At 44.6% G+C, this 13,343-nt stretch overlaps 3 protein-coding genes across 6 annotated transcripts; all 3 read left to right on the forward strand.

Annotated features, from left to right (window-relative positions):
* Window positions 1–2,184: 2,184 nt before the first annotated feature.
* LOC9270436 (sec-independent protein translocase protein TATB, chloroplastic-like) lies at window positions 2,185–4,757 on the forward strand. The gene is made up of 4 exons (XM_066311417.1): window positions 2,185–2,456; window positions 3,207–3,328; window positions 3,797–3,925; window positions 4,336–4,757. Exons 1-3 carry the CDS (start codon window positions 2,288–2,290, stop codon window positions 3,845–3,847), a joined length of 342 nt encoding a protein of 113 aa, XP_066167514.1. The 5' UTR covers window positions 2,185–2,287; the 3' UTR covers window positions 3,848–3,925; window positions 4,336–4,757.
* Window positions 4,758–5,829: 1,072 nt separating this feature from the next.
* On the forward strand, window positions 5,830–10,443 carry LOC4339839 (U-box domain-containing protein 12-like). 3 transcript variants are annotated; one of them, XM_066311119.1, is made up of 6 exons: window positions 5,890–6,144; window positions 6,254–6,370; window positions 6,457–6,870; window positions 6,960–8,015; window positions 8,339–8,428; window positions 10,386–10,443. In XM_066311119.1, the coding sequence occupies exons 2-5, from the start codon at window positions 6,257–6,259 to the stop codon at window positions 8,363–8,365; spliced, it is 1,611 nt and encodes a 536-aa protein (XP_066167216.1). In that variant the 5' UTR covers window positions 5,890–6,144; window positions 6,254–6,256; the 3' UTR covers window positions 8,366–8,428; window positions 10,386–10,443. The 3 variants fall into 3 exon arrangements, with proteins under 3 accessions (NP_001389605.1, XP_066167216.1, XP_066167215.1); XM_066311118.1 differs by lacking the exons at window positions 8,339–8,428; window positions 10,386–10,443 and having other exon boundaries at window positions 5,890–6,158; window positions 6,960–7,526; window positions 7,641–8,270; NM_001402676.1 differs by lacking the exons at window positions 8,339–8,428; window positions 10,386–10,443 and having other exon boundaries at window positions 5,830–6,158; window positions 6,960–8,270.
* Window positions 10,379–11,585, forward strand: LOC124625845 (uncharacterized). 2 transcript variants are annotated; one of them, NM_001402677.1, is made up of 3 exons: window positions 10,379–10,694; window positions 10,789–11,038; window positions 11,157–11,585. In NM_001402677.1, the coding sequence occupies exons 1-3, from the start codon at window positions 10,479–10,481 to the stop codon at window positions 11,174–11,176; spliced, it is 486 nt and encodes a 161-aa protein (NP_001389606.1). In that variant the 5' UTR covers window positions 10,379–10,478; the 3' UTR covers window positions 11,177–11,585. The 2 variants fall into 2 exon arrangements, with proteins under 2 accessions (NP_001389606.1, NP_001389607.1); NM_001402678.1 differs by having other exon boundaries at window positions 10,792–11,038.
* Window positions 11,586–13,343: the final 1,758 nt, after the last annotated feature.

A 13,343-nucleotide genomic window follows, 5' to 3' on the forward strand; every position in this document is an offset into this window, starting at 1 on the left:
GCCATAGCTTACGAAGCCGGAGTACACGGAGCTAAGTCACCGGGAGATCTCGTCGAATACATCGACTACGATCTCGTCGATCCTCGTTCCAACGTACCCCAATACCCTAATCATCCGGTCTACGAGTATCACTCGTCGACAATGGCGCGCCGGGTAGTGGGACTTGGTGCTCAAGGTTCCGCTAATATGACTTCAAGCCATCTCGACAACAGTACCAACACCGGCATCAATCAAGGAGCTTCTACCTCGACATCGCTGGTGTGGACTCAAGTCGGATCTATTATCTTCCAGTCTACACCGTTACACCAATCTCGACTGACCCAGTTACTATCGGGAATGAGAACAACATGGCTACGACTTCGAGAAACGACGTCCCGCCAACAGTTCCTCCCACACAAGTGGAGAACGGAACATCAACGGCCCCAACACCTGGAAGGAATCCTCAAGCGGCTGAGTTATGTCCTTCGCGCAGAAACCCAGAGCCGACAAGGATGCCTATCCAGAATCTGAGATCTTGGTGTCTCGTCCATAAGACATCCAAGCATACTCTGGAAGATTGCCTGGTGATACTCCATGTGAAGGCCGAACTCTACGCCTGCTGGGAGCGTGGGATTCAACGCACTTCACCAACGGGCTTCACCTATTGCCCGGTCCATAAATCAAGATCTCACGATCTCACAAGTTGCAAGATCTTCCTTAGGACATTCAAGCCGCCACGTCCTCACATCAAACAACCACGAATTCAATCTCAGTGCGTTGCCGAGGAACGAGACGTAGCAATGACTTTAGATCGGTTCGTGGGTTTTGTCGGTGTCAACCCTAACGAGCCATTCGTGCTACACCTTTTGGAAGATTACGAGATGTAAACGTGATCAATGTCGCTGAGACAAGTGCGTCCGCAGCAGCCAGAACGCCTGCCCAACAACTGTGGAACCTCGATGCGATATTGAGATAAAGCCCCTTTGACCTTGCCCTAAACCCTGACGTTGATCAGCGGGCAACGTGATTACGAGAGACTGTGACCAATCTCAATAGCGTGTTCGCGGACACAGCGACTGAGCCTCCACCGCAAGATCCACCACGAGGAAACGGTGAACCAGCTAACGGGAACGCAGAAGCGGAAAACCCTATTGGAGAACGTCCTCCCCGTGCTCAATCGCCACGGGCAGCCCGAGATCCAACTCCACCGCGTCGTGAGAATCGCGACCTTCGCGAACATCTGGACGACTGGCGGAGGGAAAGACGAGATCGGAACGACACTGATCGTCATCGGCGTCGTTCTCCCTCTCGACGAGAAGAGAACACCGCTCACCGTTGACACTGCCACCGTCTCCCCTCACGCCAAGGAGGGAACAATGATCGAGGAGGCCGCCCTAACAAAGATCGAGATCGGCAGGCCCGTAGCGACCGCCGAGACAACAACGATAACAACCATCGTGACGATGGTGACAACAATCAGCGAGATCAGGGAGCCAATGGTCAAGTTCAGGGCGACAGCATCAGTGGCAAGGCGACGACGATGGACGGGAACGCAATTCCCGATCTCCCGCATCTAGTCGAGATTGAAGACGCGACCACTGTTCGAGAAGCCGAGCTCCCGACCCGAGCGATCCCTCGTCCTCATCTTCGTCGTCTTCTTCATCGGACAGACCTCCTCGACGACATCACAACCGCAGGCCACCTTTCGCTCCAGGAGGTGGGTGCAGAGCGTTCACGCCCACATTATGAGATGTACGATGGCCCGAAAAGTTTCGACCAGGAGCGATCGAGAAATATGACGGAAGTACAGACCTAGAGGAATTCCTGCAAGTCTACTCCACAATTCTCTACGCTACTGGCGCAGATGACAACGTGCTGGCAAATTACTTACCAGCCGCGTTGAAAGGTTCTGCTCGTTCATGGCTGGTCCACGCGTCCTTGACATGTGGGGCCACGTGGGTTCTACGCTGACTCACCCGCCACGTAGAACAAAATCGGATCAAAATCACTGAAGGATGTAAAGCGAACGGTTTTGTAAGTTAAGGGATGTTATATATCTGGTTTTGCGGATGAGGGACGATTTTGTAATTCGATGACAAGTTGTGGGCCCTTTGATGTACTTTTTCCAAGTAGAAAATAAACTAGTACCATAAGGATATTTATTTTTATTGATTTATATGGTGGGTCCCGCAATATCTCCTTCTCGTTCACCTCCCTCTTGTGTTGTTGAGGTGCGGTGCGACTTGCGATTGCGAGTGAGCGGCATATACCCTACGAATCGAATCGAATTCCAAGCCCACCGCCGGCGATGGCCATCGCCGGCCTGCTACTCCGACCTCCTCCGTGCGTCGCCACGTGCACTCCTCCTTCCCCTTCCCTTTCCTCACAGTGGAGGAGGCGGAGGCTCACCCTCGCCCAGCCCTACTGCGCGGTCGGTCTATCCTTCGTCTCCGGCCGCCATCTCCGCCGCCGCCGTCGTACGGGCACTCTCCTACTACTACACCACAACCAACAAACGATTCATTGATTGATTGATTGTATGATACTAAGCGAGCCTTCCTGAGTTTATTGTTTGGATTCATTTCTTCCCTTCATTCATTGCGACTCATAGTATCTAGTTGCCTTTTAATTGCACTCCTTCTTTGTGTTATTATCCGTCAAAAGTATTCATCATATCTTAGATGAAAATACCCGTAATAGCAACTCTTGTCACAAGCTCTATACAGTGCACAAATTGGGCGGCATTCAACATTTTGTCATTGTTCGGCAAAATGCCCACCATATGCTCGGCAAAATGCCTGGGATCATGTCCCTCGCATCACCTGGCTGCTCGCCATTCTACACTGTTTAGTTTCATCTCAATTCAACTCTACCCACTTCTTCTTTCGTTTCCATAACTACCATTCCTACGTGTCTCGGCAGTTCGATTTCACTAACCTCATCTACAAATTTTCTCTTGGACTGGAATTAGACGTCAACACACTACCATCTTTGTATGAAAAACAGGAAAGCTAAAGACTAGGAAAGGAAGAGATCAGGATTTCTTACCCATCTAATTTGTCTTCGCCGATATAACTGCCCATCTACCTTCCTGCTTTACATAGCTGGATGAAGGATATTCCCTTTACTATATTTACTATGCCTGTATTCATATCGTGCTGTTCCATAATTCTTTGCCAAATTAGGCATCTCACTGCGTTTGTGTTTCTTTGACTTCTTCAATGTAGAGAGCAAAAGAACAAGTCGTGGAACTGGTGTTTACGCTTCTTTATTTGGAGTTGGAGCTCCCGAAGCTCTGGTTATTGGAGTGGTTGCTCTGTTAGTCTTTGGTCTCAAAGGACTAGCAGAGGTAAACTCTTTCCCAGCAAGCCTAGACATCATATTTTTGCTGTTGTCCGGCTTCCTATTCTAGCTAATTCTTCACTAAACCCTCAGCATTAGTACTCCAAATAAACTGCTCCTGAAGTTATTCAGGGGGAAGTCATACCCAATTAATTTAAAGCACTCGTCTTGAAATCCACATTAGAAATTCATGTATGTCAGTAAAAAATCACAATTGCACCTTGATACATTTGCAGTGTTTGGACCCCTGGGTTGTTGCTGGTTAGCTCCACTTATCTATTTACATTTCCTTCAGTCCTAGACTCATATCCTGCTTCTCATTCAACGCTGTTAAAAACTAAGGTGGCATTCAAACAAGGGTCTTGACATTTTCCTAGTCTTGAGCAAGCACACATTTTTTTCCCGTGATTTGAGCTTAAGACCCGTGAATGTAATGTTGTCTTCCCTTGTTTTTTTGTTCCTTGAAACACAAAAGGCTCGGATGATAAGCCTGAGGCTGCACCTTACACCAGCGAAGAACTCATGAAAGTAATTGAAGAACAACTAGCTGCATCTGCAGCTGCTGCTTGGAATACTCAAGAACCTCCTCCATCACAGCAAAAAGGTTGTGACATTTTCTTTGTGCCAGTTCTTCAATTAGGTACACATGTTCAGTATTCATAAGATAAATTGTGCAGATTGTCTTATGTTGTATGACATTTTCCAACTGTGTAAAATTCTGGTTTGTCTTTGCCAAGTTCTCAGGACTCTATGCTCCTGTAAGCATATAGTAGTCCTAGAACAAAATGGAAGCAACACTGCCAGTGGCTTATGTGAGCATGTGTTGATTGCTGGGGTAGTTGTTAAAGGTCCTAGTGACTGCACTTGTTTTTGCTCTGAATTTGTGTAAATCGTAAGCCTGTTTCAGGGGACACTCCCTTGTAGTATCGTTTTTACTTACGTTGTATCTGAAAGTAATCGCTTACGAATTTCTGGTCAAGCTAATTAACTTGATTCTGCTGTGTCATATTTCAGAAGCAGCAGCTACTTCTGAAAGTAATGACGGTGCTATATCAAGAGGGAGTGATGGTGCTGGTGCTGCAATGAGTGAGCCCAATCGGAACATTTCTGAGAAGACGGAAACCGAGAGATGAAGCATAACGATGTACTACTGTATTAAGACCGACGCAAGAACACGCTGTGGAGGTTGGAAAGAGCGGATTATGATTTTTAATTTGGGGAGCTAGGTATGCCTGGGTTTGGGTAGGGAGTGATTTGAGAAGTCTGATCAGGTGTGATGCATATGTGTTGCTTTGCTGTGTACTAGTACTAGATCGATTGTAGAATGGACGGACAGACTGACAGGTGATCGTCCCTCCCTTCCTCCGACCTCTAGTTTTGCTATGGATGATGTTAGACCCTGTTTATATGTGAGTAAAAGTTTTAAGTTACTGTCACATCGGATATTTGGACTATAAATATTAAACGTAGACTATTAATAAAATTCATCCATAATCTTGAATTAATTCGCGAGACGAATTTATTGAGCCTAATTAATACATGATTAGGCTATGTGATGCTACAGTAAACATGCGTTAATTATAGATTAACTAGGCTTTAAAAATTTGTCACACGAATTAGCACTCATTTATATAATTAGTTTTATAAGTAGTCTATGTTTAATACTCCAAATTCATCCGATATGATAGAATACTCCAAATTCATTCGATATGATAGAGGCTAAAGTTTAGTCACTGGATCTAAACACCACCTTAATTTGTAGGAGTAGCTGTCTGTCTATGCCCATTGACTATCCCTAGTACTACTATGTGTTTGATCAGTTGTCATCTGCAATCACTTGATGAGCTTGATTTGTAAGGTGAAGAGGATATAAGTTAATGCCAAAGGAGACGATGCAAGTAATGAATTGATGGATGATGTGTCTGATTATTGGCACTGCAGGCATGTCCAGTATAGGTGTTATTATATTTTATTATTATCACTATGATCACTTTTAACTTAAACTATCATCGTCTCAAAATATAAGTATTTTTTGACTTCAACATAGCCTCGAAGATACTACTTTGAGCAACAATATCTATGAAAGTAATAGATAGTAATATGTTTTAAATATAAATAGTTACATACTACGATAGTTTGTTTAATGATTAATCTAGTAACATTAATTTTACATTATTGATCTTTTTTATTTTTTATTAATAGTTAAAATTAAAAATGTTTGACTTAGACTATTCTAAAAATGTTTATATTTTGGGACAGAGGGTGTATGTATGTAGACATTCATAATAATAATAATAATAAAACTTTTTATATTCTGGTAAAGAGATAATAGTAGATTTTATTACTGTATTTGTTTGGAAATGTAGCTATAAATTTGGACGTATGAATTGAAAAGGTAGAAAGGTACGCTCCCATCCTTGGATGCAAAATGAAATGGGAGTGGGAGAGGGCCACCGAGCAGCTGAGACTCGGTTTGGTTGACCTGACCACCGGTCGTCGTCTTGGGTTGGCTTGGCTTGCTGTCCGCCCGCGTTCACAAGGAGAGGAGAGGAGGTTGAGGTTGATCTTGAGTGTGAGGAGAGGCGAGATCGGAAAAAGGGGAAATCGGCGTTGCGATGCCGAAGCGGGTGGCCGACGAGATCGCGGCGCTCCCGGAGCCGCGTGGGCCCCTGCGCCGCCCCTGCGCCGACCTCTCCCGCCGCGTCCGCCTCCTCGCCCCGCTGCTCGACCACCTCCCCGCCTCCTCCTCCTCCTCCTCGAGTACTCCCCTCGCCGACGCCCTCGGGGCCGCGCGAGACCTCCTCCGCAAGACCCGCGACGGCAGTAAGATCGACCAGGTCTCTTGTCAATTCTCCTCCTGCTCTTCCTGCTGCTGATTTCAATTCTCAACCATCAATCTATATACTATATACTATATGATGGATGGATGCAGGCCATGCGAGGGGATGCGTTCCTGGACGAATTTGCAGGCGTCAACAGGCAGATTCACCTCGCCTTGGATGCCTTGCCCTACAACACCTTCCACATGCCCCAAGAGGTCCAAGAGCAGGTACTCACTATATTATGCAGCCCCCAACTCCTTCCTGGACTTGGACTTGGAATGGAATGTTTGAATGTATGTTTTCTCCTCATCAGGTCGCGCTCGTCCACTCCCAGTTCCAACGAGCCTCCACAAGGACGGATCCCCCGGATACACAGCTTTCCATGGATCTTGCTTGGGCTCTTACCGACAACCCTTCCGACCCCGCCCTTCTCACCAGGATCTCTCACAAGCTGCAGCTGCACACCATGGCTGACATGAAGAACGAGTCCATCGCCCTTCATAACATGGTCATTTCCACTGCCGGAGAACCTGATGGCTGTGTCGACCAAATGTCTTCCCTGCTCAAGAAGCTCAAAGACTGCGTCGTCACTGAAGATCATGCCAACGATGCCCTCACCACTAGGTCTGCCTCCATTAAGCATAGGTCTCCTATCATCCCAGACGAGTTTAGGTGCCCCATATCCCTCGAGCTCATGCAGGACCCTGTCATTGTGTCCAGCGGCCAGGTACATGTTTCTTGTAGTATATTCTTTCCACCACATACATTTTTTCAGTCCAAAAAATTTAAAAAGCAATTGTGTCTTCTTTTTTTCAGACATATGAGCGATCCTGCATCCAAAAGTGGCTTGATTCTGGCCACAAGACCTGCCCTAAGACGCAGCAGCCACTCTCGCATACTTCTCTCACCCCAAACTTTGTCCTCAAAAGCCTCATCTCACAATGGTGCGAAGCTAATGGTATTGAGCTTCCCAAGAACAAACAGAATTCCCGTGATAAGAAGGCGGCAAAAAGTTCCGACTATGACCATGCTGGTCTAGTCTCGCTGATGAACAGGCTCAGGAGTGGGAACCAAGATGAGCAGCGGGCAGCTGCAGGTGAGATACGACTGCTTGCCAAGAGAAATGTCAACAACCGGATATGCATCGCTGAGGCAGGAGCCATCCCCTTGCTGGTCAATCTGCTCTCCTCTTCAGATCCACGAACACAGGAACATGCAGTGACAGCACTCCTGAACCTCTCCATTCATGAGAACAACAAGGCAAGCATCGTGGACTCTCATGCTATCCCTAAGATAGTGGAAGTGCTGAAAACTGGGAGCATGGAAACCAGAGAGAATGCAGCAGCCACACTATTCAGCTTATCAGTTGTTGATGAGAACAAGGTAACTATTGGCGCCGCTGGTGCAATCCCTCCACTCATCAACCTTCTGTGCGATGGGAGCCCAAGAGGCAAGAAAGATGCTGCGACGGCAATTTTTAACCTGTGCATATATCAGGGAAACAAGGTCCGGGCAGTGAAAGCTGGAATCGTCATCCATCTGATGAACTTCTTGGTGGATCCTACAGGGGGAATGATTGACGAGGCACTTAGTCTTCTGTCAATTCTTGCAGGCAACCCAGAAGGCAAGATTGTAATTGCGCGGTCAGAACCAATTCCTCCACTTGTTGAGGTTATCAAAACAGGGTCTCCTCGCAATAGGGAGAACGCTGCAGCCATTCTATGGTTGCTCTGTTCTGCTGATACTGAGCAGACATTGGCTGCAAAGGCAGCTGGAGTGGAGGATGCACTCAAGGAGCTGTCAGAAACTGGAACAGATCGTGCAAAGAGGAAAGCTTCTAGCATCCTCGAACTCATGCACCAAGCAAATGAGGCATGAAGCAGACAACATTCATTTGTTTAAATCTGATTTGTGGTCGTCTTATAGCTGTAGCCCATTGTACACATAGACATATAAACACTAAATTGTTTCTCAATTATGTTGAAGTTTGATATATATATGTAGGCAGATTTTTTAAAAGGGAATATGCCGTAAACGTATAAAGTGTTGTATAATTTATATTGTAACTTGCTACCATGTACTTGATAAAACTGGTAAAAAAATCCATGTGTTTCAGTTTGCTGGCTATTATTGTTTCAGATCTGACGCATTCACATGCATTTTCATTTGTTGGCATTTGACTGCTTGTTGAGCAGGATTCTTTGAAGGGAAATGGACACTGAAAGTTGCTTCTTCCTGGGGAAGCTCTGTGCTTTGGGCAATGCATTTGGTGGCTTCATTCTGAAGTAAGTTCGATTTCAGAAAATTGTTACCACATTTAGTTGTTTTTTTTCACAGATTAGTACTGCATGTTAGTATATTGGTTTCTTGAACCCACAAAATGTGTCTATTATCAAATTGTCTGATTTAAGCAATGAGCAGCATTTCTTTTTCCTTTTTATTTACCAAAAGCAACATTTCTTCACTTGATGAAAACCTAAGACATAGAAGATTACCATTGCATCTACTTCACTTTGTGTTTCTTAAGCCTTTTGCTAATGACATCCTTAACTTGTGATTATTATTTAATGAAATCAAACAAAATGAATGGTGTCATTGCCATGTAACTAAATCTGTTTTGCAACCAAAAGATTCATAACATGCTTGGGCACATGTAAGTTGTAACATACTAAAACTGCTATGTTGGGGCAACAAGAAGTGGCCCAGTTGTCTATGATTCCAATTTCCAAACCACTTCTAAAAAATATAAATTTTTGGTGCAAAATAAATACTGACAAAGAAACAAAGAAGACAAGAAATTGCTGAAAATTGTTGCCCGGGTGCAGCACGTGGATCAGCATGGTGCATAATTTAGTTGTAGCTAATTTCAAGAGATAGTGCTTTGCGGATTAATTACAAAAAAACACGTTATTGGTATGTTAGTATGACCGTTTACACTCTTACTAGGATGCAGGGAAAAGAAGTCATAGGAATAAAGAGACAGTAAAAGGAAAGATACATATGCCTCCATGAGGAGGACATATAATTATATATCATCACTGCACTTGTGGTATGTGAGAATACACAGCACGTTGAGACCATAACTAGGTGTCGAGAAATGCTATTCATTCGCATGATCTGGTCTTTTCTCGGACTCTATCAATGCAGTCTTACTATTCTTATTTAATCTCTTTTGAGAACATGAGAGGATCTGGTCGTTTATCTTGTGGCACAAAGAGCTGAGTGGCTGGGACAGAGTAGAGTGTTGGGCTTCATGCATTCCACCCATGTGGGGACAATTGTTGTCGTGCTGGTTGCTCTGTAATTCCTGTCAGTTCTAGCCGAACCCATTTACAGTCTAAAATGGAAGGGGGCACAATATAGTAGTAGCAGATAAATGTAACAGCACACTACACAGTATAATGAGCTGGGCTTGCTATGGCATGACGTCTGGTTAATGGCACTAGTAAAAATGAACTGCCTGTGTCCTCTCAACTTTTGAATCGTGATGCATAGAAAAAGTTCATCAGGTCCCATTGCCTCCTATTAACAAATAGCTCCAGCTCTCTCCTCACCACGGTATGTCATGTCAGTAGTAGTGCACAAACATGCAGCCGCAACCACATGGCCAACCTAAGCAACGAGGGCATGCGCATATCATTTGCTTGCTTAATCTTTCTTAACTCATCTGTCAGATTGTCACAGCCCTCTTGTTGGAGTAATAATCAATACTACTTGTGGTGTGATGACACAGCTACGATCTAATCCTTGTACTTAAAACATATAAGCAAGTTGGGTTGAGGAAGATCTAAACACCGGGCAGCCTGCAGATTCAGTTGTGTTCAACTTTGTCCTTTGACCACAACTACTAGCTAGTGCGTGTACCTAATCAAGATTCTTGTTACAAGCAGCTAGCTAGCAAAACATGTATTGTGATATTATTCTATATATGTTCACATGTGATGTCCCCTGTTGGCTTGGTGCATTTGGTAAAACAAAACTACTCTATATTATGATAGACTATGGATACTCCAATAATCCACAATCTGTTGCTAGGGGGGGTGTCAACTTGCATTAACTTGTTAACAAAATACAGATTAAGGTGGGAGCCCGGTTGGAGAATCAGTGGCCAAGACGCATGCATGTGCATGGCGCTTAATTAGTTGAGTTGTAGCTTGTTGCTTATGGAGCAGGAGTAGTATACATGGAGGTACTCCAGTATAAAGGAAGGTGATGTGATTAATTTGCATCGATCTGCTGCAGGGGTGAGCCGCGAGCCAGAGCCATCAGGTATTTGTCAGCAGCAGCCAAAGAAGCTACTCGATCAGTAGCTATCTTGGGGAGCTAAGGGAGGTCATGGGTCACATTGGCGAGGCTGGCGGCGGCGCTGTTGTCATGGGCTGCAAGGTGCTGCCGATGTGGAGGGAGAGCGGCGGCATGGTGGATGGCGCGAGGAAGACGATGGTGCATGGCAAGAAAGCTGTCGCTCGGGTGAAGGAGCTCCTCAGGCGGGCTGCTCAGCCCAGGTCCCCTCACCCTCACCCTCAGGCCACTGGCGCCAGCAGGTGGAAGGTAAATTCATTCACCTTTTTTAATTCCTTCTTAAATCTTCCTACTTGTAAAGAAGAAGAAGGAAGATGATAAGTATGTGTTGCATGGATGGCAGAAGGTTATGAGCTTCCAGGCGAGGGATAGCAGCAACAGCAAAGCAGGCAACGACAGCACGAGCAAGCTGAGTTTCAAGTGGGACGCGGGTAGCTGCTCGTCTGCATCATCGTCGGCTATGTATTCCCCGCTGTCAGCCGTGTCCGCGCCGGCGAAGGCGCCGTCGAGCCAGCAGCAGCTGCGGCCTTGGTCCACTGTCCCTGATGATGGCGAGCAGCGGATGGCGCAGTGGATCACCACCGATTCAGACTGTATGTATATACTCCTATCATAGCATCTTTCTTCTACTAGTGTACCATATATACACACAATATACATATGTGAAGAAGGATCGAAGCAAAAGTAACGATGATTTTGGTTCATCTGCAGTTGTGGTGCTGGAGCTGTGACCTCAACTAATCCCGTTCCTTGGGATGATGGAGTGGAGGCCAGGCAAGCAATTAAGCTGCAGATACTCATGGATGGCTCTCACTAATTTACTGACTGACTACATTCACAAGTTTAGACCGATGGAGGAGGGGAAGACGGAAGCAGCGAAGACAGTAGTATTATTTATGAATCTCAACGGCCAAGAGCAGAGGCTGCAGCTAGGTTGCTGCTGATCAATCCATATCATGAGGAAACTTGAATGGATTATTAAAAGTAATAATAACAGACCGGTTTATTACTAGCACAAGAGGAGAGTCATCGATGAAATACTAGTGCGATGTATAGTATACGTTTGTGTTTCTTTTTTCTTTGACACGTAGGATGTGTTTGTGTTGGTTGTCCTATTGGAGTGAGTGAATTTAGAGTAGCATACATGCCATGCCATGAATCGTTTGATCCTCTCTGTTTATGTTCCACGTGGATGGAGGTTTGGGCAGGGTACTACACGATTCATTTTAAGCCCGCCCTTCTCTGATCTCCGCTCGAAATAGTCCAATTTATTTCCCAAGTGAAAAAAATAGATATTTCATCTTTAGAAACCCGCACTTAGTTGAGTACTACTCCCTCGTTTCAAAATAAAAAAAACATTTCCAAAGTTTAAATTATATATTAAAATATAACTACTTTATCATTTACTCCCTTACCTTATCAATCAAAAATCACCTCTTGTCTAATCTCTTCACATGCTTTCTCATTTTAATTAATGATAACTCATGAAAAACTTTAGAAATGATTATATTATTAAAACAGAGGGAGTACTATGCAATCCCAACCCCACAATTCTATGTATCTTCAAGACCCATACTCCAAGGGTATATGGCCGATGAAAATGAATGATAGGAGGTGGTGATCTACTCTAGCTAGTTGTGATAAACATGATAAGAAAAATTTCTAACTTTCTTATCTATGAGTGTCGATGCTATAAATTCAAGTCAAGATGTCGAAAATATCATCGTACAGATATTTTTGTCCCGCTCTTTGTCATCACTATCAGCTATGTGTTATTTGGCACCTATTAGGCTCTTAAAGAAACCGGTTTTTACCCTAGATTCCACTTGTACCATCGCGAGTCCCCTGAAGCCCTAAAATTCCAATGTTGTCGCTACAAATCGTGTGCGCCTACATGCGCATTGTCACCAATGTCGCTCAGATACCCCTCCTCCCACCCAAGCGGATTAACCATAACATAGTTGCCTTCCGCTAGAGCCGTGTTGGATAGGCTCCTTTTCAAACTAAAAGCAAAAAAAAACGTAAAGCATAAGTTGTCGGACATTCCAATATTGGGTCAAACACTCTGATATAGCTATTGACTTTTACACACTAAATCGCACTCTAATATAGCTATATCGACCACTCAAACAACAACGCATATACATCAACTAACTATAAGCGTTGCAACTAGCAATGCGTCAAGAAAGTAAAGATGGAAATAAATCATCGAGATTTGTGCGATGATGTATTTCCCAGAGTTCAAATACTTGAGGGAATTCTATTGATGCAGCAATGGGACTTCATGATCTTTCAATGAGAGTAGTATAACTTCGATTTGGGGTGAGAAGTCGACATTGACGGTTCGACTACAAATACCATGGGGGTGCTGCGACTTAGCAACTAATGCCGTGCCAGGAACAACCTTGAACCTGAAGCAATCGAAGAACAAGTAAGAACATGTTGGCAGGTAAACAGTTCACAACACTTGCCAAATGAAACTGATACACAAAGCTAGGGTAAGTATCTGGGCGGTCTAGTTGATATGCGAGTACAATGAAATAGTTGAAACTAAACTTGCATCTAAACAAAACCCAAGTTGCAATGGTGGCTGCAAAGGGTTTATATAGGTGGAGGAATGATAAGGAGAGAAGGTGGGAGAAAACCCTAGTCTTTATGGACCTCTAATGGCTCTATTGAATATAAGCCAGAAACCCAAGTTTCTGGTGCGAACACTATTTTGGTTATTCTGAGCAGCTTCGGGTGAATATGATGGTGAGACAATACATATATGAAAGTATACGACAAGATCATTTAACAAGTACTCATTTGCCCCCATTGTCCTCTGGAGTGAAGAGCCATGACCTCATATTCCTTGACTTCATACAACCATGCCCCTAATGCTCCTAGTCTTGTTCG

Source organism: Oryza sativa, chromosome 6 (assembly GCF_034140825.1).
Source record: "Oryza sativa Japonica Group chromosome 6, ASM3414082v1".
NCBI lineage: Eukaryota > Viridiplantae > Streptophyta > Magnoliopsida > Poales > Poaceae > Oryza > Oryza sativa.

Bases quoted from the DNA above. Each gene is read 5' to 3' on its own strand.
- LOC9270436 (XM_066311417.1), top strand. From the start codon at position 2,288: ATGGCCATCGCCGGCCTGCTACTCCGACCTCCTCCGTGCGTCGCCACG. The intron at 2,457-3,206 runs GTACGGGCACTC...TCTTCAATGTAG, and splicing joins CCATCTCCGCCGCCGCCGTC to AGAGCAAAAGAACAAGTCGT. The intron at 3,329-3,796 runs GTAAACTCTTTC...GAAACACAAAAG, and splicing joins GTCTCAAAGGACTAGCAGAG to GCTCGGATGATAAGCCTGAG.
- LOC4339839 (NM_001402676.1), top strand. From the start codon at position 5,937: ATGCCGAAGCGGGTGGCCGACGAGATCGCGGCGCTCCCGGAGCCGCGT. The intron at 6,159-6,253 runs GTCTCTTGTCAA...GGATGGATGCAG, and splicing joins ACGGCAGTAAGATCGACCAG to GCCATGCGAGGGGATGCGTT. The intron at 6,371-6,456 runs GTACTCACTATA...TCTCCTCATCAG, and splicing joins CCCAAGAGGTCCAAGAGCAG to GTCGCGCTCGTCCACTCCCA.
- LOC124625845 (NM_001402677.1), top strand. From the start codon at position 10,479: ATGGGTCACATTGGCGAGGCTGGCGGCGGCGCTGTTGTCATGGGCTGC. The intron at 10,695-10,788 runs GTAAATTCATTC...CATGGATGGCAG, and splicing joins CTGGCGCCAGCAGGTGGAAG to AAGGTTATGAGCTTCCAGGC. The intron at 11,039-11,156 runs GTATGTATATAC...GTTCATCTGCAG, and splicing joins GATCACCACCGATTCAGACT to TTGTGGTGCTGGAGCTGTGA.